The sequence below is a fragment of the Erinaceus europaeus genome, chromosome 2 (genome assembly GCF_950295315.1).
Source record: "Erinaceus europaeus chromosome 2, mEriEur2.1, whole genome shotgun sequence".
NCBI lineage: Eukaryota > Metazoa > Chordata > Mammalia > Eulipotyphla > Erinaceidae > Erinaceus > Erinaceus europaeus.
The window spans coordinates 117422034-117447085 of record NC_080163.1 but is presented as its reverse complement, the minus strand read 5'-3'; the positions used below and the strand labels follow the sequence as shown (position 1 = coordinate 117447085).

Genomic DNA, 25052 nt, shown 5'->3' with positions numbered 1-25052 from the left:
GTAGAGCCTCTGTGGAGAGCAGTCTGGAAAACTCTCAGAAGGCTAGACATGGACCTTCCATATGATCCAGTAATTCCTCTCCTGGGGTTATACCCCAAGGACTCCATAACACCCAACCAAAAAGAGGTTTGTACTCCTATGTTCATAGCAGCACAATTCATAATAGCTAAAACCTGGAAGCAACCCAGGTGCCCAACAACAGATGAGTGGCTGAGAAAGCTGTGGTATATATACATAATGGAATACTATGCAGCTATCAAGAACAACGAACCCACCTTCTCTGACCCATCTTGGACAGAGCTAGAAGGAATTATGTTAAGTGAGCTAAGTCAGAAAGATAAAGATGAGTATGGGATGATCCCACTCATCAACAGAAGTTGAGGAAGAAGATCTGAAAGGGAAACTAAAAGCAGGACCTGACCAAATTGTAAGTAGGGCACCAAAGTAAAAACCCTGTGGTGAGGGGCAGACATGCAGCTTCCTGGGACAGTGGGGGGGTGGGAGTGGGTGGGAGGGATGGGCCACAGTCTTTTGGTGGTGGGAATGGTGTTTATGTACACTCCTAGTAAAATGTAGTCATATAAATCACTAGTTAATTAATATGAGAGGGGGAAAATTAATTGTATGTCTCAAAGTTTTTCAAAACACAAACTGAATCTTTTTAATATATAGGCTGTGTAATTGATATGCAGACTCTCTCAAAAGCCTAGACCAAGTAGATCAGAAGCAACCAATAGCACAGCTATATACAAGATACTGGGTACTGTACAGCAAACCCTAACAAAAGGACTTTTCAAAGTTAACCCTATTACCAATTAATGTGATGATAACATTAACTATCAATTGTCTTTTTGAACCCTAAGACAGCAGGAACCTCACATCTCCACTATAGAGCCTCTACATCCCCCAGTCCTGGAACCCTTGGATAGGGCCCACTTTCCCGTATGCCTCTCCCAATACATATCAAATAATATTGCATCTGCCAATCACAACCTAACCAACGCAACGATTGCCACCTCAACATGCTTCACCTCAGACTGTGTCCAGACTGTGTCCAGAGACTTCACGTGTGGAATGACAACCCTTCAGCTCATTACTCGGGTGAGACCTTTCCTTTCATAGTATACTCTAACTCCATCTCAGGTGGTTCACTTTCTAACAAAGTCCCATAACCTAGATATACACCAGTTTCTGTGAGAGAGAGCATATGTTCACACGTATCCGTAAACTACTGCAAAATATATACCTGAAAGCAGAAGTACACTAGAGTTTGCAGTGAGTACCTCCCTAACACTTCCTCTCCACTATTCCAAGCTTTGGGTCTATGATTGCTCAACAATTTGTTTGCCTTTGTATGTTAACTCTCTTTTCAGTCACCAGGTCCCAGATGTCATCAGGATGCCGGCCAGGCTTCCCTGGACTGAAGACCCCACCAATGTGTCCTTGAGCTCTGCTTCCCCAGAGACCCACCCTGTTAGGGAAAGAGAGAGGCAGACTGGGAGTATGGACCGACCAGTCAACACCCATGTTCAGCGGGGAAGCAATTACAGAAGCCAGACCTTCTACCTTCTGCAACCCTCAATGACCCTGGGTCCATGCTCCCAGAGGGATAGAGAATAGGAAAGCTATCAGGGGAAGGGGTGGGATATGGAGATTGGGTGGTGGGAATTGTACCCCTCCTACCCTATGGTTTTGTTAATTAATCCTTTCTTAAATAAAAAAGAAAAAAAAAGAAATAAATGGCATCATGAATTTGTCAATAGAGTCTGAAAAGGTCATATATTCTTAAATTGTTTTCCTATATTAAATCGATAAGCTATATCATGCAAAAACTTTGGGTGTATTTGATATAAAGACCAATGAACAAAGTGATTTTCTTGCTAGATAATACCCAGCTACTTCCAAAGTCCAAAAGGTGATAGGAGCCACTGGGGAAATGATACAAATGGAGGCAGTGTCACTGTTATTATAGCAAATGATTTTAAGAAGTGACACTGCTCTTAGCAAATTTCCAACCTCCTTTGTTTTTGGAATCAGTCTCTGGCATAGAAACTCTGTAGTTACTGTATTCTTCAAATGGCAAGATGGACCTGATCAACACATGCTCATACAGTTCATTTAACACCCAGAGTTAAGCCACTATATATTTGTGGGAGGGAGAAAGATAATAACTCAAAAGAACAATATATTTTAAATTATTTATTTATAAAAAGGAAACACTGACAAAACCATAGGATTAAGAGGGGCACAACTCCACAAAATTCCCACCACCAGAACTCCATATTCCATCTTCTCCCTTGATAGCTTTCCTATTCTTTAACCTTCTGGGAGTATGGACCCAAGGTCACTGTAGAACAATACATTTTATTAAATATTTTCACCTCAGAAAAATTTAGTCATCTGCATTTCTGAAACTCTGCAGTACAGAAAGCATAAATAATTTGCATGTGGGAATTGTGATGTACACTTGAAAAATTAATCTACAATTAAAAATTTAAGTTCTCTAGAAAACAGGCCACAGCATGATAAGTCTCCACCCTCAGAATCCTGAGATCGCCAGCATCCTGGAAACTTTGTTCCCAGTCTCACTGGCTTGGAGATATGATCATCTGAGACAAAGCAAATTATTCAATCTCTATCCAAAGAACTAATTCTCTCCAAGAGAACTCATCATTAAAATGCAAATAGGTGCTCCCCACTTCACTGGCTTTGATGAACGTGTTCATAGCCTGCTGACAGGAGGAAAGAAGATAAATGCATTGAGGCCTTCACCTTCTGGGGCAAGGAGCATAGACATGGGGTCTGGGCTACACTCAGGTCCTCTGTGCCACTGCCCATGAGAAGCCAGAGACACGGACAAGAAATCACTGCACAAAAAGCTGAGTTCGGATTCCACCCACGACACCCGCCAGCTCTCACTTAGACTAATTACTTAAATGATTTACAGATGCATGAATATTTATATGTTTTTCCAAACACACGACACAGCTGAGCCTTGGATTTGGAGCCACTCCACTACTACCAATACATTGAAACATTGAGGTGAGCTCAGATGAGGATCATGGGGACGGGGGAGATGCAGTTCTGGTCCATTCATCACCCAGGGTCCTGCACCCCAGACTCAATCTGGTGTTGAAGTACCCCAATACTGTGGAGCCCAGAGGCTTAGACCTGGGTGAAGACTCTATGGCAGAAGGACCCCTCTTCCAGCAATGTAAATATCTAGCATCAACCCATAGGGTACTGAGTCCCTGCTGGTGCTAATACCTTCCTATGGGCAAACATAAAATCTGGCAAACATTCATCTGAGTTACCCCTGACTGACCCACACCCTCACTTCTGAACTGAACCCAGATGGGCTCTTATTTACTGCACTGAGGAGAAAGAGCTGAAAGCCAAATCCCACAGAGTGCACACAGCTCTTGCAGAGGACATCCTTCATAGAAACAGGTGAGCGAGAAAAGCACTAGGCATTTTGACCAGTCACTCTGCACAGGGCTTATGTATTTCCCAATTTCTCCAGTACACACACATTGAATGCTTCCGCAGGAGGGGAACAATAAGAACCGAGCAAGACACCACAGCATGGGTAGCACATCCCACTGGGGATAACAAGGAAGAGCAGGAACAGTAAAAGCAATGAAAATTCCAAAGCTTGAAGGACACAAGACAAGGAGAACTTAGATGGGTTAACCCAGCACCCCACATCAGGGGCTGTGTGACTCAGCTGAAACCCTCTCCAAGAGAACTGCTGCCTCAGCCATAAAGCATACATTTCCTCTGACCCTGGCATACTTGTGCCCAAAGTCTCACATCTTACACAATAATGAGGCTTAACATTTGAAAATATAGTGAAAATATAGACTTTATAGTATGCTTATGCATTCAATATATTTAACCAACAAGAACTTTGAAAACTTTCTCATGATATCTCAAACACACACACACACACACACACACACACACAAAGAGGAAACAGCCTGATAGAATTTCCCAAGTTAACTCGACATTCCCTTTTTGTCAGCTTGGTTTGGATCTCTTGGTGAACACTAGCACTGCCCATCAGACACTTCTGTGTGGCTGGACAAACCTTGGGCGGGAGCTTAGTCTACAAAGTATGTTTGAGGGTGGCCTCTTTACCCAATGACCTCAATTGACTTGTTTTCTAACCAATTTGCCTTTTCTGATGAAAGTAGACTTTCAAATTTAAAACTCTTACTGATTCAGAGCACCTGTTGGGGGTGGAGGGATTAGGTGTATACCAGATTTCTTAGCTCTTTGTTAGAAACTCCAGCAGAAACTGAAATTACATACTTGGGTTTGAACCTTAGCAGGCATAATTAGTATAGAAGTCCCGCCCCTGGGGGCTGAATCTTGGCCATCTGGGCAGTTTTCAGAGCTTTCCACTAGGGTAGGGATCCATAGCTCCTCTGACTATATGTGGAAGACCAAAAATGTAGATCTTTAATCTTATCAGCATTTATTAGCATTTATTATATAGAAACATTGACTACATGTCAAAATCCCAAACAAGAGAAGTATTGCCATTTGGTTGGGATGTATGTTTCCATTAGAAAGGAACTCCTCCTGCCCAAAGCTCATCTGTGTGCCATTCTGGACACCTTTTGCACGTTTCCCATCAAAGACTATAGGGAACGTGCTTTCAGGTTAAATCTGCTGTGTGACAACTTCCCAGCCATTTGTCCTGTGAAACATAATATTCCAGCACCCCAGTATCCCCCCATGTCTGCCTGTGCCAGATGTGGCAGGCTGGACACACTCACCTTCCGGTTCCCCGCAGAGAGTGCACTGGGACTCTGTAATGGATAAAGAGAGAAGCGTTACTCCAACATCTGGGTACATGGGAACTTCAACCAAAGATAGCAGCCTGACTGATGAACACACATGGTACCTCCAGCATCTCAGCCAATGCCAGTCTGATCTCAGCACATATGACTTATAAAAGTTGTGACTAGTAAACACTGTACCTATGAATTTTATTAAACTGCTAATTTTGGTCACATCTTGTACACACATGAATATATGCTCATTAACTCTATGCTACAAAATCAAATTACTTCAGTGAAATAAGAACAGTATATTTCATCCCTTAACATTACTCATTAATACTTAAACTTTTTCTTTCCTTTTTAGGATATCCCTCTACCTCCCTAAACCTTTACTTTGAAGTCTCCTTTCAGGCACAACCATTCGTGAGCAAAAGAATCACATGAATACTATATTAATTATATGATATTACAGTAAAAACATGGAATCTCACAGTTGCCCTAGTTTTTTGGTAAGTGGCCCATGAGTTCTTCTCTGCAGACCAGACCAGACCAGTTGGTTAGGGACCAGAACATGCAGAGTCATTGGAAATTTCCAAGAAGTTTATGGAGACACATGGAAATTGCTCTAAGATGCTGTCCTCCTGGGAAAGAATTTGGGTCTCAGGGCAGGTGAACAGTCAATCTCATGGAGTTCTGCATAAATGCTGATATACAGAAGACTTATTTGAATGTCTTTCTTTGCATAAGCACATTCACTCTACTCTGCATTGTTTTAGGTCATGTGTAGAAATATGTAGAAGACTCATTCATTCCTGGCACAGGGAATCTGACGGATCAAGGTGTGAGAAGCTCAAAGAATGTGACCTGCACAAATTGATGCAGAACAGAGTTGTCCCTGTGATATGCACTACCAACTGGGGAAACAGTTGGTCTACAGGGTGAGTTGGGTGTGCTACAGAAGGACTCCAAGGGGTCTCTTTTGAAAAATTTTATTAGTGACTTAATATTGATTTATAAAACTATAAGATAAGAGGGCTATAATTCTGCACTGTTCCCACCACCAGAGTTTTGTATCCCCATCCCCTGCATTGGAAACCATAGTAGTTCTCCCAAGGTTGCAGATATGTGTTGACTATTATTTCTATAAATATATATGTATTTATGCTTATACATTTGCCCGTTTTTTCCTATGGTACTGCTTCTCTTCCTTTCACTTTTTAAATTTTTATTTTTAACATTTATTTATAAAATTACAAGATAACAAGGGTACAACTCTGCACCATTCCCCCCATGAGAGTTCTGGATCCCCAATCTCTCCATTGTAAGGTACAGCAATTCTCCCAAGGTTGCAGATATGGGTTAACTATTATTTCTACAATTATCTGTCTATTTTTGCATATATTTGTCTATCTATCTTTCTTTCTTTTTCTTTTTTTTCCCTTCAGAGTTATTACTGGGGCTTGGTGCCTGCAATACAAATCCATTGCTCCTGGAGGCCATTTTTTCCCCATTTTGTTGGCCTTGTTGTTATTGATATTACTGCTGTTGTTAGATAGGACAGAGAGAAATGGAGAGAGGTGGAGAAGACAGAGAGGGGGAGAGAAAGACAGACACCTGCAGACCTGCTTCACCGCTTGTGAGGCAACTACCCTGCAGGTGCAAAGTCAGGGGCTCGAACCGGGATTCTCACCCCAGTCCTTGTGCTTTGCGCCACTTGTGCTTAACTTGTTGCACTACCTCACGACCCCCATCCATTTTCTTAATGTCCCATCTTCTCTTACTTTCCTAGTCACATGCACACTTACTATTACATCCAAAAGTCCCTCCCTATTTCCTATTCTCCCTCCAGATCCTGATGGAGCTGGTGTTCAGAGCCCTCTGGTCATCTTCCCTCTATCATTTCTCCCTCACTGGGAATATGGATCAACATTATTTTTAGGGTGCAGAAAGTGGGAGTTCTGGCTTCTGATGTTGCTTCTCCACTGGACATAGGCACTGGCAGGCTGATCCATACCCCCAGCCTGTTTCTATCTTTCCCTAGTGACTCTAAGGATCTTTCCCAAAGGTGAATGGTGTTTTTATAAAATTTTTTAATTTTTATTTTTGGGGGGAGGGGAGTGTGACATCCAAGGGCTGTTGTGAGCTCACTGCCATCTCATGGGAGTGACATGCAGAGGACTGTGGCAGTGTAAGGCCACAAGTCATGGGTTCAAAGTCAAAATGCATCAAGCGATGTGTGTGTGTGTGTGTGTGTGTGTGTGTGTGTGTTTCACTGGGGGTAAAATGAAAGTCCTGCTGAGAGGTAAGAGACTGCCTTGTGAAGATGTGTTCACACTCAATATCCACCTGGCCCTGAGCACACACCAGCAGGAATTGGCCCTTCTTGACCTCACTGTTCCTATGATGCTGAGATGCTTTGAAGAACTTGGGGTTGGGAGTGATGTCATCTATTCTGGGCTCCACTTTAAAGTGACTCAAAGAGACCACTCACTTTAGTCATGCATCTTGCTGAGGAGGAGGAACACTGGTTGGCAGATAAAGTGGAGCAGCTGGGCAGTGACACACCCAGAAGAGGCACATGCTACCATACACATGGACCCAGGTTCAAGTCCCCAGTGCCTCTCTACTTAAAGGGAAAAAAGCTTCATAAGAGATGAAGCAGTACTGCAGTTCTCTGTCTCCCTCCCCGCTTACTTTTTCTCTGTGTCACTATCAGAAAAAAGAAGAAAAAAAGGGGGGGGAGTCGGCACTGGGGCAATAGATCTGTGTAGACACTGAGGCTCAGAATAAACCTGTTGGCAAAAAAAAAAGTGGGAATTCTTACTTGCAGTGGACTCAGCACTCTATGAAGACAATTTGCCTTCTGAGTCTTTCCCTAGTGACAACAGTGTTTTTAAAATTTTTTTTACATCACTGAACACCCAGGGCCTGACTGGATTTCTGAACCCAGGAAGGAAAGGGGTGTATCCCCTGGATCCTAGTGAACAGTGCAGCACTGTTAGCACTGTCTTTCCTAGGGACACCAGATGAAATGATCCACAATATATCAGGAATCAAAATGGCTACACCACGCATTCATCATCACTTAGCAGAGATTCCTTTAAATGAGAAGGTAGACTATAAAGCTAATTGACATCAGGTAGAGACCTTTGCATGAGCCAGAGATTGTGTGCATGCAATCCATACCTATCGAGGATTAGCTTTTCTGAACTCTGAGCCTTGAGAGTAATTGAGGACCTCTGCCTCTTTGACACAAGGATGCCTTCATTTTAACCTTCCCAGAAAGAGAAGCTGGCACAAAGTAGGTGCTTAAATATTTGCTGTTACTGTTATCCCTTAGTTAAACTTTGTTGTAATCTCAAAACAAATAAAACACAATTATATTACCTAGCGGAGCATAATAGATTTTACCCCTGAGTTGTTTCCAAAGTTAAGTGAGATAACCATCCAAATGCCTTAACCTCAAACCTAGCACAGATGGATCAATCATCAACATCAGCAAGTCTAAAGAAATTTTCATTGATTATTCACGTGTGAGAAAAGGAGCTGTGGCCAGTATAAAGAAGTGTGCTCTAGAGGCACAAGTGTCCTGACATAGTAGGGCACATTTGGGGTCCATGAGTGACCTGAGCTTTGCAGGAGGACTGCAAGCGCCTCCAGGTGTGTGACCCATTTGAGGAAAAGAAGTCACAAATGTGCTTGAAGAGGAATCTCTACAAGCTTTGTTTTAATCCATTTGTAGAATATTTAAGCATAAGCTATTCAGTATGTTCTCTTTCTTTCTGTTTAAAGTGTGCATCAGAAATACACATTAGCAACCAAGCAGAAGAAAACTGTGCTCAGACTTCTTCAAAATTCAAGAACGCATGAAGAGATCATATCAGAAACTAGTTAGAAAAATGTGCTCACTGCTAACAGGTGAATAGAGTGTACACACTTCATTCAATCAAAAAGTTGTATGTAAACAGAATTACAATGAGTTTTCAGTATGTGAAAACATGTGAAGTCAAGCTGGAAATCAGAAGTTTTAACAAAGTGACAAAGCCATTAGGAACCAGATATAAAATCCTGTTAAAAGATGATACTGTGGTCTTGTGTCCAGAAGGCACTGCTGGTCACAGACATCAACTCAGAACCTACATTGACAAGTAAAGTCAGATGTTATGGTTAGTTCTCATGTATGGTGCTCACATTTTTCAAAAAGCATCTCCCTTCCTTCTATCATATGTAAGAACTGAAAATCTCCTGTGATCCTTACTTATCTAGTACTAGGAACACAGTGTGACCAGAAGAAACCTTCCTATGCTGCCGTTTCCCTCTGAGCCCTGATCTCTGCATTGGAGCAGAACGAACACTCAGTCAGTGTGAATGCCTGGACCACATACTGAGCTCACTTCACAGCACTTTCACTTCCCAGTAGCCAAATCCCAAATGTCTTATTTAATGTTAGGATTGTGTCTGGGGATCAGATACATTTTTAGGGTAAGCCTGACTTAAGAAAGTAAAATAATTTATTGGCACCTCTTAGGAAAAAACATTGTTTAACCCGAATATGTGCCCATTGGCAGGCAGAGCATGCCAGGATACAAAGTCAGCCAAAAAGTAAATGTCTCACTGCAAATAATCGATAGGTGGCTGTTTTCATGCTGTTCTTATCTATGAAATTCAGTGCTGCTCAAGACTCTCATCTCATGAACTCCCATCACTATGGGAAGTAAATAGCCTGTTGGTCTTTCTTTCATTCCTCCAGGAAAAGAGGTGTCCAGAGGGGGTCAGGTGATGGTGCACCTGGTTGAGCACATATTACAATGCGCAAGGTCCCAGGTTTGAGCCCCCGGGCCCCACCTGCAGGGGCAAAGCTTTGCTAGTGGTGAAGCAGTATTGTAGGTGTTTCTCTGTCTCTTGGCTTCTCTATGACCCCTTCCTCTTTCAATTTATGGCTGTATCTATCCAATAAATAAATAAAGATAATACAAAAATATTTTTTAAAAAGAGGTTTCCAGAGATGTCAAGTGTTTGCAGAGATCAGTTAGATGGGCAAATGGTAAGGACAGCAGCTTATTTCTGGGTTTGCCTAGCCACTCCCCAAACACATTCATGACACGTAAGAATTCTCAGCATCCACACAGCAGGCCAGGGCACAGAAATCCCTTGTCAGCTCAGTCATCCTAGCAGAAGCTACAGGGAGGAAGCCGTTCAACTCAATTTCTGGTTTTGGAGCAACTATCCTAGTTCAGTCTCTCCAATCTCACAGACCAACATGATGAGCCTCTCTCCTGAAAACTATCCCACAAAGTCCTGATCTTAGACTGTTCATCTCAGCCCTAATGCCTCCCAGGGCAAGACCAATGAATATCTGGATTGAATGACCCTTCTTGAGGGTCATTCCAGACAAAGGTCTCCGATGAAGATCCCTCTGCCATCTCTGAAGCCTATTAGGTCTATGCAATGGATGGAGCATTGTGTGTCCCAGAAGTCACATGTCAAATCTTTTATCTCCAAGGCTTCTTCTCTATGGGCCATGCTCTTTTGTTTATACAGGCCATTTCATGAATGGGAACTCTCTGCCTTTTTGAGGTTGAATTACATTTATCCTTAAGTATACATGGCATTTTTCTCCTTGCCCCCATCCATCAGTGTTGCTAAGGTTCTCTCCTATGTCTTGCCTTTTGTAAGGAATGCTGTTGTCAACATGAGTGTTGGAGTCCTAAGATCATTTGTTTCATAGTAGTTAACATACTCAAAAGTGAGACTCTTGAGTCTTGTGTCCTGTGGATGCAGTGTTCCTGTCCCTTTCAAGATTTCACATGTGGTATCCTATTTGCCAAGTGAAAGTGCCAGAATGAGGAGGACCCTGGGAGGTGATGTGGTCATGAAGGTGGACTCCCGTAATATGTTTGGTACCTTATTAAGAATGAACCCATAAAGAACTATATGCCACCAAGCTAGAGAATCTGGAAGAAATGGAACAATTCCTAGAAACATATGCCCTTCCAATACTGAACCAAGAAGAACTACAAAATCTAAATGCACCAATCACAGACAAAGAAATTGAAACCGTTATTAAGAATCTCCCCAACAACAAAAGTCCTGGAACAGATGGCTTCACAAATGAATTCTACAACACTTTCAGGAAACAGTTAATACCCATACTTCTTAAGCTATTCCATAAGATTGAAGAAACAGGAATACTCCCTTCCACCTTCTATGAAGCCAACATCACCCTGATACCAAAAGCTGATAGGGACAGAACAAAAAAGGAAAACTACAGACCAATATCTCTGATGAACATTGATGCCAAAATATTAAACAAGATCTTGGCCAACCGGATACAGCAACATATCAAAAAGATTGTTCATCACGACCAAGTGGGATTCATCCCAGGAATGCAAGGCTGGTTCAACATCCGTAAGTCAATCAATGTCATTCACCACATCAATAAAAGCAAAGCCAAAAACCACATGATTATCTCAATAGATGCAGAGAAAGCCTTTGACAAAATCCAACACCCATTCATGCTCAAAACTCTACAAAAAATGGGAATAGATGGGAAATTCCTCAAGATAGTGGAGTCTATATATAGCAAACCTACAGCCAACATCATACTCAATGGACAGAAGCTGAAAGCATTCCCCCTCAGATCGGGGACTAGACAGGGCTGTCCACTGTCAGCGTTACTCTTCAACATAGTATTGGAAGGTCTTGCCATAGCAATCAGGCAAGAGAAAGAAATCAAAGGAATACAGATTGGAAGGGAAGAAGTCAAGCTCTCACTATTTGCAGATGATATGATAGTATACATAGAAAGACCTAAAGAATCCAGCAGAAAATTACTGGAAGTTATTAGGCAATATAGCAAGGTATCAGGCTACAAAATCAGTGTAAAAAATCAGTGGCATTTCTTTATGCAAACACTAAATCTGAAGAAGAAGACATCCAGAAATCACTCCCATTTACGGTTTCAGAAAAATCAATAAACTACCTAGGAATAAAGTTGACCAAAGAAGTGAAAGACTTGTATGCTGAAAACTATGAGTCGCTACTCAAGGAAATAGAAACTGATACCAAGAAATGGAAAGATATCCCATGCTCATGGATTGGAAGAATAAATATCATCAAAATGAATATTCTCCCCAGAGCCCTATACAAATTTAATGCAATACCCATCAAAGTTCCACCAAGCTTCTTTAAGAGAATAGAACAAACACTACAATCATTTATCTGAAACCTGAAAACACCTAGAATTGCCAAAACCATCTTGAGGAAAAGAAACAGAAATGGAGGCATCACACTCCCAGACCTTAAACTATATTATAAAGCCATCATCATCAAAACAGCATGGTACTGGAACAAAAATAGGCACACAGACCAGTGGAACAGAATTGAAAGCCCAGAAATAAATCCCAACACCTATGGGCATCTAATCTTTGATAAGGGGGCCCAAAGGATTAAATGGAAAAAGGAGGCTCTCTTCAATAAATGGTGCTGGGAAAACTGGGTTGTAACATGCAGAAGAATGAAATTTACCACTTTATCTCACCAGAAACAAAAATCAACTGCAAATGGATCAAAGACCTAGATGTCAGACCAGAAACAATCAAGTACTTAGAGGAAAACATTGGTAAAACACTTTCCCACCTACACCTCAAGGACATCTTTGATGAATCAAACCCAATTGCAAGGAAGACTAAAGCAGAAACAAACCAATGGGACTACATCAAATTGAAAAGCTTCTGCACATCCAAAGAAACTATTAAACAAACAGAGAGACCCCTCACAGAATGGGAGAAGATTTTCACATGCCATACATCAGACAAGAAACTAATCACCAAAATATATAAAGAGCTCAGCAAACTTAGCACCAAAGAAGCAAATGACCCCATCCCAAAATGGGCAGAGGATATGAACAAAACATTCACTACAGAGGAGATCCAAAAGGCTAACAAACATATGAAAAACTGCTCTATCTCTATTTCACTGATTGTCAGAGAAATGCAAATTAAGACAACACTAAGATACCACCTCACTCCTGTAAGAATGGCATACATCAAAAAGGACAGCAGCAACAAATGCTGGAGAGGCTGTGGGGACAGAGGAACCCTTTTACATTGCTGGTGGGAATGTAAATTGGTAGAGCCTCTGTGGAGAGCAGTCTGGAAAACTCTCAGAAGGCTAGACATGGACCTTCCATATGATCCAGTAATTCCTCTCCTGGGGTTACACCCCAAGGACTCCATAACACCCAACCAAAAAGAGGTTTGTACTCCTATGTTCATAGCAGCACAATTCATAATAGCTAAAACCTGGAAGCAACCCAGGTGCCCAACAACAGATGAGTGGCTGAGAAAGCTGTGGTATATATACACAATGGAATACTATGCAGCTATCAAGAACAATGAACCCACCTTCTCTGACCCATCTTGGACAGAGCTAGAAGGAATTATGTTAAGTGAGCTAAGTCAGAAAGATAAAGATGAGTATGGGATGATCCCACTCATCAACAGAAGCTGAGGAAGAAGATCTGAAAGGGAAACTAAAAGCAGGACCTGACCAAATTGTAAGTAGGGCACCAAAGTAAAAACCCTGTGGTGAGGGGCAGACATGCAGCTTCCTGGGACACTGGGGGGTGGGAATGGGTGGGAGGAATGGGTCACAGTCTTTTGGTGTTGGGAATGGTGTTTATGTACACTCCTAGCAAAATGTAGACATATAAATTAGTAGTTAATCAATATGAGAGGGGGAAAATCAATTGTATGTCTCAAAGTTTTTCAAAACACAAACTGAATCTTTTTAATATATAGGCTGTGTATTTGATATGCGGACTCTCTCAAAAGCCTAGACCAAGTAGATTAGAAGCATCCAATAGCACAGCTATATACAAGATACTGGATCCTGTACAGCAAACCCTAACAAAAGGACTTTTCAAAGTTAACCCAATTACCAATTAATGTGATGATAACATTAACTATCAATTGTCTTTTTGAACCCTAAGACAGCAGGAACCTCACATCTCCACTATAGCACCCCTACTTCCCCCAGTCCTGGAACCCTTGGATAGGGCCCACTTTCCCATATGCCTCTCCCAATCCATACCAAATAATATTGCATCCGCCGATCACAACCTAACCAACGCAACAATTGCCACCTCAACATGCTTCACCTCAAACTGTGTCCAGAGACTTCACGTGTGGAATGACAACCCTTCAGCTCATTACTCGGGTGAGACCTTTCCTTTTATAGTACACTCTAATTTCATCTCAGGTGGTTCACTTTCTAACAAAGTCCCATAACGTAGATATACACCAGCTTCTGTGAGAGAGAGCTTATGTTCACATGTATCCATAAACTACTGCAAAATATATACCTGAAAACAGAAGTACACTAGAGTTTGCAGTGAGTACCTCCCTAACACTTCCTCTCCATTATTCCAAGCTTTGGGCCCATGATTGCTCAACAATTTGTTTGGCCTTGTATGTTAACTCTCTTTTCAATCACCAGATTCCAGATGCCACCAGGATGGTGGCCAGGCTTCCCTGGATTGAAGATCCCACCAATATGTCCTTGAGCTCAGCTTCCCCAGAGACACACCCTACTAGGGAAAGAGAGAGGCAGACTGGGAGTATGGACCGACCAGTCAACGCCCATATTCAGCGGGGAAGCAATTACAGAAGCCAGACCTTCTACCTTCTGCAACCCTCAATGACCCTGGGTCCATGCTCCCAGAGGGATAGAGAATGGGAAAGCTATCAGGGGAGGGGGTGGGATATGGAGATTGGGTGGTGGGAATTGTGTGGAGTTATACCCCTCCTACCTTATGGTTTTGTTAATTAATCCTTTCTTAAATAAAAAAAAAAAAAGAATGAACCCAAACAAAGAAACCCATTACAGAATGAGCGAAGAGTTTTACATTCCATACATCAGACAAAAGGCTAATTGCCAAAATATATAAAGAGCTCACCAAACTCAGCAATAACAATAAAAAGCAAAAACAAAAAGCAAAAACAAAAATCAAAAACAAAATAAAAAAATGATCCCATCCCAAAATGAGGAGAGGATATAAAGGAATATTCACCAAAGAAGAGATTCAAAAGGCCAACAGATATCTGAAAAAAATGCTCCAAGTCATTGATTTTTCAGAGAAATGCAAATAAAGACAACTATGACATACCATTTCAACCAAATTGCTACTGGTGTTGCCATCTCACATTATGCTGCTATTGAAATCCTACTGTGGAGATACCAGCCTGAGAAGTCAACCTCTAAACTCTTCAAATATGGTGAGATCTTTCATAACACATGGCACTACCTACATCCAAGTTAGATGGCACATCTTTTAGCTAAGTAACAGACACCAGATTAGGCTAGGGTCTAGGGTATTAGATACAGATGTACATGCATACATAAACAAGGGGCAGTCATAGAACTCAAAGTCAAAGTGATCAATAATGGTTGAAGTGCCTAAAGAAGGCATCATAAATTCTGTAATTGATTGGATTTAGACCAAATTAGCAGGACAACCTATCAGAAAGGCCCAAAGAAGACAGATCTCAAAACCTAACTCTGGTTGGGCTCAATAAATGATACTCAATGCCTAAACAACTGAGAGAAAATCTAAGATAATCAGATAAAGAAAGGACTACAAAAGTTGGATAAAGGCAAGAGACTGGTCCACTTAATAATGGCCTGTTTGGTCAATATCACACCACCTGATCATCTGAGGCCCTAGTTAGGGAATCCTTGGATTCCCATACACATATGATGGGCCTTGACCTCTAAAGGGTCCCTATCTCCACTACCACTGGTCACTTCCAGAAGGACCTCTCAAGACCTTGGCTCTACTATAAAGCAATGCTGGTAGGGATAGCCCCAGTCTCTGAAGGGAGCTGGGGGTATCCTGCCCTGCCACTCGAAAAAGAATGGTCCTGAAATGAGTGCAGCCTGAAATGTTCCTCTGATGTGACCATGAACTATAAGCTCAGACCAATAGGGACTTAGAGGTTACACAGGCTCTGGTGCTAAATATAAATATGTATTTACATATGGGCCCTGGAGGAGGTGGTTGGAGGTAAATAGTTAATTTTAGCCACAGATTTTTTTTTTATAAGAATGGGAGCGAATACCTTCCCTAATCCCACTTTCTAGCCCTTTTCTCTACTCTGATACCATTCTCTCAGACAAAATTCTCATCCAATCTCAGACTAGCTACCAAATTCAAGCAAAACTATTATAGTTGTATGTCCCCAGGGACATGTCTAAAATGGTTCTCCTAGCTTTCTTCTACCCTAAAATCCCTAATCTCATCTGCTCTGATCCTACTTTTTGGTTCCTGTTAATTAACCATCTTTTCTTAACTTAGGTCATGCCACTTTCCAGACACCAAGTTACAGATGTTATCATGACTCCACCCCTACTTCTCTGGGCAGATGACCACACCAATTTGTCTTGGACCTTTGCATCTCCAGTGCTCTGGTCCACCAGGGAAAGACAGAAACAGGCTGGGGGTATGGATTGACCTGTCAATGCCCAGACTCAGCGGAGAAGCAGCTACAGAAGCCTGAGCTCCTACCTTCTGCTCCCCATAAACCTTGATCCATACTCCCAGCAGGGGAGAAGTGATAGGATGAAGATAAGAGGGCTCTGCAATCTAGCTCCATCAGCACCCAGAGAGAGAGAAGGAAAAGGAGAGGGACATATGGAGGTAGTTATGAGTGGCTTAGAGGAGAAGAGAGGATTGAATCAGAACAAGAAGGGGCAACTATGTATTAATGTGGACAGATAGTTGTAGAGAAGATGGTTGGCTCATGTCTACAACTTTAGGGGAAATGTGGTGGATTTCAGTGGGGAGAGTGAAGATTCAGAATTCTAGTGGTGGGAATGGTGTGGATTCAACCCCCCATTGACATATAGTTATGTAATATAAAAATATATAAAAAGTAAAAAAAGACAACAATGACTTACCATTTCACCCCTGTGAAAATGTCATACATCAGAAAGGATAGCAACAGCAAATGCTGGAGAAGTTGTGGGAGCAAAGAAACCCTTCTGAACTGGTGGCAGGAATGTAAATTGGTCCACCCCCTGTGGAGAGCAGCCTGGAGAACTCTCACAAGACTATAAATGGACCTCTCTTATGACCCAGCAATTCCTCTCCTTGGGATATATCATAAGGAGTCAAAGCTCTAAAACTGCAAAGAATCTTCTGCATGCTCTTTAAAATCCGTATTTCCCCCAGTCCTGGAACATCTAGGACTTTGCTTGTATTTCTTGGTGTTTCTTCTCTTGTACTGCTACCCTACCTCTGCTGACCTCAACTAAATCAAAGCAACTAGTGCTATCATACCGTGTTATGCTGCCAATGCCTTTTCACTTTGGATTGTATCCAGAGACACCAAGCCTGATGTCAACCTGGTGATATCTTTCTTAACACATTGGACTATCATTTTAAATGACACACTCTCCAACACAGTTACAGACCCTAGATATAGGCTAGAACCTAGGGGACTGGGTACCTATATACACATATACATAAGTGTGGTGATGCAATATACCGGTGACCATGGACGGAAGACCTGACACAGTGCCGACGTCAGCCTTGGCGACAGTATGCAGTGGTCTGTGCAGGTGCATGGGGGATTGTGGGTGGATCCAGGCTGTGCTGTTGTAAAAGTACAGCCAGTCGGAACTTGCTCTCTTTGGCTGCTGCTGCTTCTCCTGGTCAGAAGCATCTCGGCAGTGCGCCATGGCTACTTCTCCTGGGAACTGAACATGTGTGACTCTGCTAGCTGGTAAACTTTTAAGAACCCCCTACAGCCATGAGCAATCTATACCTCAGCGGATAATTATCTTATGGAACTAAACTTTTGATAACTATATTCAGACTTCATGGACCTAGCGTACTCTTAACCTTTGATGATAAGTGCTTATTTTGCCATTTTCACCCTAATAAACCTTGTATTGTTTAAATCATTTCCCAGATCCTGTTGTGAATCCTTTTATGTGCCATAGCAGCAGCCCCCACTCCCAAACCTCTTTTTAAGTTAAATAACAACATATAAGTAAGGGGCAACTATATACCTCAAAGTAAAAGTGGTAATAGTCCACTGTGGTTAGACCTAGACCTATTCAGCTCAGCAAGCAAGTATAAAGGCCTAAAGAAAGCACCATAAATTGCCTAATTAAATATTTACTATGTAGCCCTAGACACCCTCCTCTCACACTCCCTATTTCACTTCCCTCAATTACATTATCTACTCAACCACCTACCACAAGAAAGTAAGATATATCTCCTAATCTCTATGACAACATCAGCATTATTGTCACCCCTTGATAATCTTTAGAAGAAAAAAACCTATATACTTGACCAAGAGATTTACTGGCAGAAAGTATACATCAACTAAAGTACAATTATTATTGTCCTTATAACAACCTTTATTAAAATCATCAAAGATGAAAATACAGTAAAACTTAAGATTAACTTTGACCTCACTAAAATCCTAGGTGTATTTCTTCCCTAACTTGAGGCTAGACCCCATAAATTTAATACTAGTTTGGGTACAACAAATGACACCCAACACTTTAAAAACTGGAAGAAAGACTCAGTATTTGCATTAAAAAAAAAAAGTTTGAGACATTCATTTAATTTTTACCATCTCATATTAATTAAATAGTGGTTTATTATGACTACAAATTAATAGGTGTACATAAACACCATTAGTATAAAGTTGACAATGAAATAGTGTCTACTTAGACTTAGATACCCTCCTCACCTACTTCCTATTACACTTCCCTCACTCACTCCAAAGCTAACCTTACCAAAGCAACGACTGCAAAAGCTGAATAAGGGCAAGAGACTGGCATACTTTAATGATGACTCTTTAGTCACTATCAGGCCACCCCATCAGCTGGGGCCCTAGTCGGGAAGTCCTGAGATTCCCAAACAGACATGATGGGCCTAGAACTTGAATAAATCCCTCTCTCCATTGTTACCTGTCATCTCTATCAGGAACAACAAAATAGACCCTTTTGTGGACCTCCCTATAGGACCTTGCCCTCAACTTGGATCAACAGTGGTAGAGAATGTTCCATCCTCTGAAGGGAGGATGGGCAACATACTCTATGCTACACCTGAGGAAGATGGGTTCTGATAGTGGGGCAACTCGGAATGTTCCTACTGATGACCACAGAATGTGAGCTCAGATCTACTGGGATGCAGAGGTCACATAGACTCTTAAGCTGAATATGGGCCCCAGACCAAATCAAATCAATGGGGTCAACAATATTTATACCTCTTTCCCATATTAGGGAACTACTCTCTTCCCTGATCCAGCTTTCTGTTCCTTTTCCAGTCATGACATCATCTCCCCAGACAATAACTTGGATCCACCTGCATATCAGACTTCAGGCTCAGGGAAAAAAACCCACTAGTATAGCCACAGACCCTTTGGAATATAACTAAAATATGCCTACTGGCTATTACAATATGGAGAATACCCCAACTCTTCAGCTGCACTATTCCCGCCTTTAGGTTCATGATTAGTCAACAATTTATTTGGCTCTTTTCAGCCACCAAGTTCCAGATGCTAGCAGGATGCCGACCAGACTTCCCTGGACAGACAACCCCACCAATGTATCCTGGAGCTCTGATTCCCCAGAACCCCGCCCCACTAGGGAAAGAGAGAGGCTTGGAGTATAGATAAACCTGCCAACACCCATGTTCAGCAGGGAAGCAATTACAGAAGCCAGATCTTCCACCTGCATCCCACAATGACCCTGGGTCCATACTCCCAGAGGGTCAAAGAATAGGAAAGCTATCAAGGGAGGGGATGGGATACAGAGTTCTGGTGGTGGAAATTGTGTAGAGTTGTACCCCTCTTATCCTATGGCTTTGTCAATGTTTCCTTAAAAAAAAAAGAAATGTATTAACAATTAAAAAAAACTGGAAGAAAGCTGGATAAGGGCAAGAGGCTGGATTGCTTCATGATGGCCTTTATGGTCAATACCAGACCACCCCATCTGGTGCCCTATTCATGAAATCCTTCGATTTCCACACAGATAACGAGGGCCTAGACCTCTAATAGACCCCTCTCTCCACCATACTGGTCACTTCCATCAGGAACATCATCACAAGACTTCCTCTGGGCCTCTCCAGGAACTTGCTTTCCTATAAAATAGGAATGATAGGGACTGCCCCATTCTCCAAAGGGAGGCTGGGTCATCCTATTCTGCCATTCAAGGAAGACTGATCCTGAAATGAGTGCAGCCTAGAATGTTCCTAGCTGTCAGCATGGACTGTGAGCTCAGACTAACAAGACTTGGAGGTTACACAAGTTCCTTTGCTCAATATGAATATATATGGCCTCTGGGTCAGGTTGATGGGGCCAACAGCTAATTGTATTTAAATATTTTCTTTGAGTTTTATAGATACTCTCTGTCCTAATCCAGCTTTCTATTCCTATTCTCAACTTTGACATCATCTTTCCACACAATATTTTTTATTCCACCTGCATGTTAGCTAACAAGTTCAAGCAAAAATTACTAAAGTAATGGTCCCCTAGGAACATACCTAAAATAGATTTCCTAGCTTCTTTCCACCTTAAGATCCCTACTCTCATTGCCCTTTTCCTACTTTTTTAATTTCTGTTTATTAAATATTTTGTTCTTTATATAGCCTTTTAGCCACCGAGCTTCAAATGCTACTGATTTCATCCTGACTTCCCTAGGCAGACAAACTCAGCAAAGTGTCCTAGAACCTCACCTCTCCAGAGCCATACCCCACCAGGAAAAGACAGAAACAGGCTTGACTGGTTCCCACCTACAGGGGGAAAGCTTTACAAGTGGGGAAGCAGGACTGCAGGTGTCTCTTTGTCTCTTCCCCTATCTCCCCCGCCTCTCTCAATTTCTCTCTGTTTCTATCCAATAATAAATAAATAAAATTAAAAGATAAAAAAGAAACAGGCTTAGGTATGGATCAACCTGTCCATGCCCATGTCTAGTAGAGAAGCAATTATAGAAGCCAGAACTCCCACTTTCTGCACTAATAAATAATTTAGGTCCATACTCCCAGAGGGGAAGACATTAGAGGAAGATGACCACAGAGCTCTGAACTTCATCAGGATTCAGAAAGAGAAGAGGAAAAAAAAAATCAAGTACATTCAGAAGTAGCAATAGGTGTAGGTATGCATTAGAAAGGAAGAGAAGGCAGGACCATAGAAAAGTAAATGGACAGGGGGTCAGTCAGTCATGTGCTTTGAGCCACATGCAGTGGGTTAAGCGCATGTGGCTCAAAGCACAAGGACCAGCCTAAGGGTCACGGTTCGAGCCCCTGGGTCCCCACCTGCAGGGGAGTCACTTCATAGGCGGTGAAGCAGGTCTGCAGGTATCTATCTTTCTCTCCCTCTCTCTGTCTTTCCCCTCCTCTCTCCATTTCTCTCTGTCCTATCCAACAATGACAACAACAACAATAATAACTACAATAGTAAAACAAAATAACAAGGGCAACAAAGGGGAAAAAATAAAATAAAATAAAATAAATGGACAAATATATATAAATATAGATAGTTATAGGTATAATACTCAACCTCCAGGGCCTATAAGATAATGCACATGTATACATGTAACCATAAGTTAGGGGGTATTCACATTGGAGTATCATGGGATATTCCTCTTCAATCAAAAAAGATGATAGTGTCCTTTGGGACAAAATGGATAGAACTGGAGGTGATTACATTTAGTGAAATAAGGAAAGAGATGAAAGGAAACTATCAGATGGTTTCATTCATATGTGGAATCAAGAGATCTGAGTTACATGATCCTGCCAAAAAGAGTCAAAACTAAACAGAAACAAGTGGACTGTTGTAAGACTTGTGAGAACTATGGCTGTTATCTTCAAGTGGTAGGAGGGTGGGATAGGGAACTTTGGTAGTTGGTGTGTGGAGTGGAAGTATATGCTGTTTTACAATCTGTGGCAAACTATTAACAGCAAATAAAAATCCATTAAAAAAAAGAGGAAGGGGCACCACAGCACCAGATTTCCTTGGGTTCCCATGATACTCCATTGCGTTGCTAGGGGGCTTAGACCTGGAGCTTGTGAAAGACAAGGCAAATAACCTACCCCTGAGTTATCTCTCTGGCCCAGCACTCCATCATCTTATCCATTATCCATCTATGTCCCCCAGCCCTGGTTGGTTTGTACATATTCCATGGAGTTTTGTCTCCTCTGTGGAATCTACACACAAGAGCCCAGATCTCATTCCCAGGGCTCCCCTCTCTACCACCAGATTGAAAACAGTTTCTGGCACACACATAGACACTCAATGAATATGTGTTAAATAAATCCAGAATGTTCAAATTCTCATCACCATAAGGAGCATATCACTGAAAAGCACAAATGTGCATTGTGATAAACAGGCAACTCACAGATAAGGAGCATTTTGCAGGCAGTGACTCTCACCCAGCAGGACACGAATCCCCATTCATCTGTGAACCCTACCTGTCCATGAATACTGCTAGATACACAGCCAGAAACATATGTGATCCTGGCACAGGCAAGTAAGAGAACAAAGAAAAGCTGGAAAACAGATGTGGGGAAGGACTAGCTGCAATTAGAACTGAACTGAGTGGGAACATCTGAGACCAGGTAGGTCTGCACTGAAATCCTGAAACCCAAGTATGCTACATGGGCCCCTGTCCTCCCGACTGACTTGCACAAAGACACTCTCTGAGGGCCAACCTTGCAGCACACCCATCCCCATGGTCCCTTCCTGTCCCCAACTGCCCCATACCATTTCCACTGTTCCTACCTATCGACATTATCCCTTTCTGTTCCCTCCCATCTCAACTCTTCCCTGCTGCCTCCATGTCTCTTCCTGTCCCCCATTCCCCTCTCCCAGTCCTCTCCTATCTTCATAGTCCCCAACACTTCCACAGTTTCATGGTCTCCCCACAAGTCTCGGATGCCTTTAGGTGAAGCCATTTACTGTTTGCTCCTCCTGACACTTGACATTGGGTGATCTTGGGTGACCTCCATTCTTGGTTGGGTGTGTTCTGTGGTTAAGGCTTTACCTTCCCTGGCACCTGTGCTCAGATGGATTTCAGCCTTGCAGTAGTTTATGCGAACAAGAATTCCATTTCCCATCTAAACAATAAATCTAAATCTCTACAATGACTTTCATTGTACTATGCTTATTATTCATCAATTTAATGCTATAATGTTAATATTCATTATGTGTTTAATTTTAGACCAAAAATGTCCACATGTAGTCAGTCACCTGCCTTATATTTCTAAGGAATCAATAATAGAATATATATGCCAGTGGTGATGCACTAGGTTGAGTGCACACATTATAGTGTGCAAAAACTTAGGTTCAAAGCTCCTGGTCCCTCCCTGAAAGGGGAAAACTTCTTGAGTGGTGAAGCAGTGCTGCAGGTGTCTATCTCCCTCTCTTCTCTCACATTCTCTCTGTATCTATCCCAAGTCAATAAAAATATTTAAAAAGTTTGAATTTAATTTGGGACCAGGTTCAAGAAAGGGGGAAACTTCACATGTGAAGCAGGTCTGCAGGTTTCTCTCTTTCACCCCTTCTATCTTACCCTCCCATCTCAGTTTGTCTGTATCTACCCAATAAATAAAAACTTAAAATATTGATAGATAAGTATAAGTATGACCACATATAAAATAGTAATATAAAAATACACAATATATAAGCCTTTAAGTACACAGACTGGTAAATATAGAGATATGCACATATCTATAGAAGTGTACATGGATAGGAAATGAGTACTCTTCTAAAGTAGAATGGTATATTTGTAGATGCTTATAGCTGCTTATTCATGCTTTTTAAAAATAGATATTTAGTCATATTGCATATCTATTTTTGATAACTGCACATAGACAATATAGATCAGCCTCAGGGGACTTGGCCTAATTTGCTATTGTCAGAATAAGATATATTTGTGTAAAATACCAAAATCATAACAGTCTGTGATATTTGATGATATGGGATGCACCCAGGATATGTATTTTTTCCTGGGCTTTATAAGGCATGATGGATCCAAGACTGTCTTAGGGTGACTTTTTGTTACCTCAGCTAGAAATATTTTCCACTATAACCTTTGTATAAACTATCCTTCCCCTGACACTAATGTGTCTTTAGTTTGTTCCAAAGTGTCAGCCAAACATCACGTCTTTCTAAGCTTCTTTCTCTTTTCCTGCAAGATATTAATTTATTATGGCAGAATTCACAGGAGTCAATAGCTGAGATACTGTTCAGCACCATGGACAGAAACTTCTATTTATTTGTGAACTCTGGGCTCATTACTCCTGCAGCAGAACAGAAAGAACTCCACTGGAAAAGCTAAAACAGTATTTGCTAGGTGGTGGCTGTCATACTTTTATTCCACTTAAATTTGTATTTCATGTTTTTTGAGCTATCATAAACCATTTCTTTCCAATTTTGTTACTTGTAGACAGTGCATGATGTTGAAGAGCAGGTAAACCTGCCTGGAAAAGTGTAGAATTTTGAGAAATGTTTATGAGTATATCTTGATTTTTTCAGGGAGAGTAAGTCTTTGTGATAATTTAAATTACATAAAATAATATTCTTTTTTCTTTTTCCTCCAGGGTTATTGCTGGGGCTTGGTGCCTGCACCACAAATCCTCTCCTCCTGGAGGCTATTTTCCCCATTTTTGTTGCCCTTGTTGTTGCACTTGTTGTTTTTATTGTTACTGTTGTTATAGCTGTTGTTGTTGTTGGATAGGACAGAGAGAAATTGAGAGAGGAGGGGAAGACAGAGAGAGGGAGATAAAGATAGACACCTGCAGACCTGCTTCACTACTTGTGAAGCAACCCCCTTGTAGGTAGGGAGCTGGGGGCTTGAACCGGAGCCCTTACACTGGTCCCTGTGCTTTGTGCCATGTGTGCTTAACCCACTGAGCCCAGCAGCCCAAAAAATAATATTCTAAATTACATCCAAACATAACTACAATGAAAGTCCTACCTCCAATTCTGAGCACTTGAAAGTGGTTGAAAATATTCCTAATACCATGTTTAGCTTTGCACTCTAAAAGGAGTAGAATTAGTCTCCAAATCTGGAGGATCTGCAGGCTTCCCTCAGTGAAAGAGCTGAGGAGAAACCTGTGAAAGTAACAGTTTTCAACAGCTGTAGGGAAGTTCCATCAAAGAACAAAGAATGAAGGTGGGGAATATGAGAAGTACTGGGTGTTTCATAGCATCACTGTTTCAACTTTGAACTTTCCTGACCATA

General features: G+C 41.6%; 1 protein-coding gene and 1 long non-coding RNA gene across 6 annotated transcripts in view; one reads left to right on the top strand and one right to left on the bottom strand.

Annotated features, from left to right (window-relative positions):
• Positions 1-1530, top strand: part of LOC132536730 (uncharacterized) — a 182933-nt gene extending 181403 nt beyond the window's left edge. Inside the window, exon 3 of the long non-coding RNA XR_009548226.1 lies at positions 1374-1530. This is a non-coding gene — a long non-coding RNA (uncharacterized LOC132536730). The remainder of the gene's footprint in view (positions 1-1373) is intronic.
• Positions 1-25052, bottom strand: part of DLGAP2 (DLG associated protein 2) — a 473760-nt gene that overhangs the window by 163677 nt on the left and 285031 nt on the right. For all 5 annotated transcript variants that reach the window (XM_060184966.1, XM_060184964.1, XM_060184965.1 and 2 more), the window contains one exon: positions 4785-4817. In XM_060184966.1, the coding sequence (XP_060040949.1) occupies positions 4785-4817 (33 nt within the window). The remainder of the gene's footprint in view (positions 1-4784; positions 4818-25052) is intronic.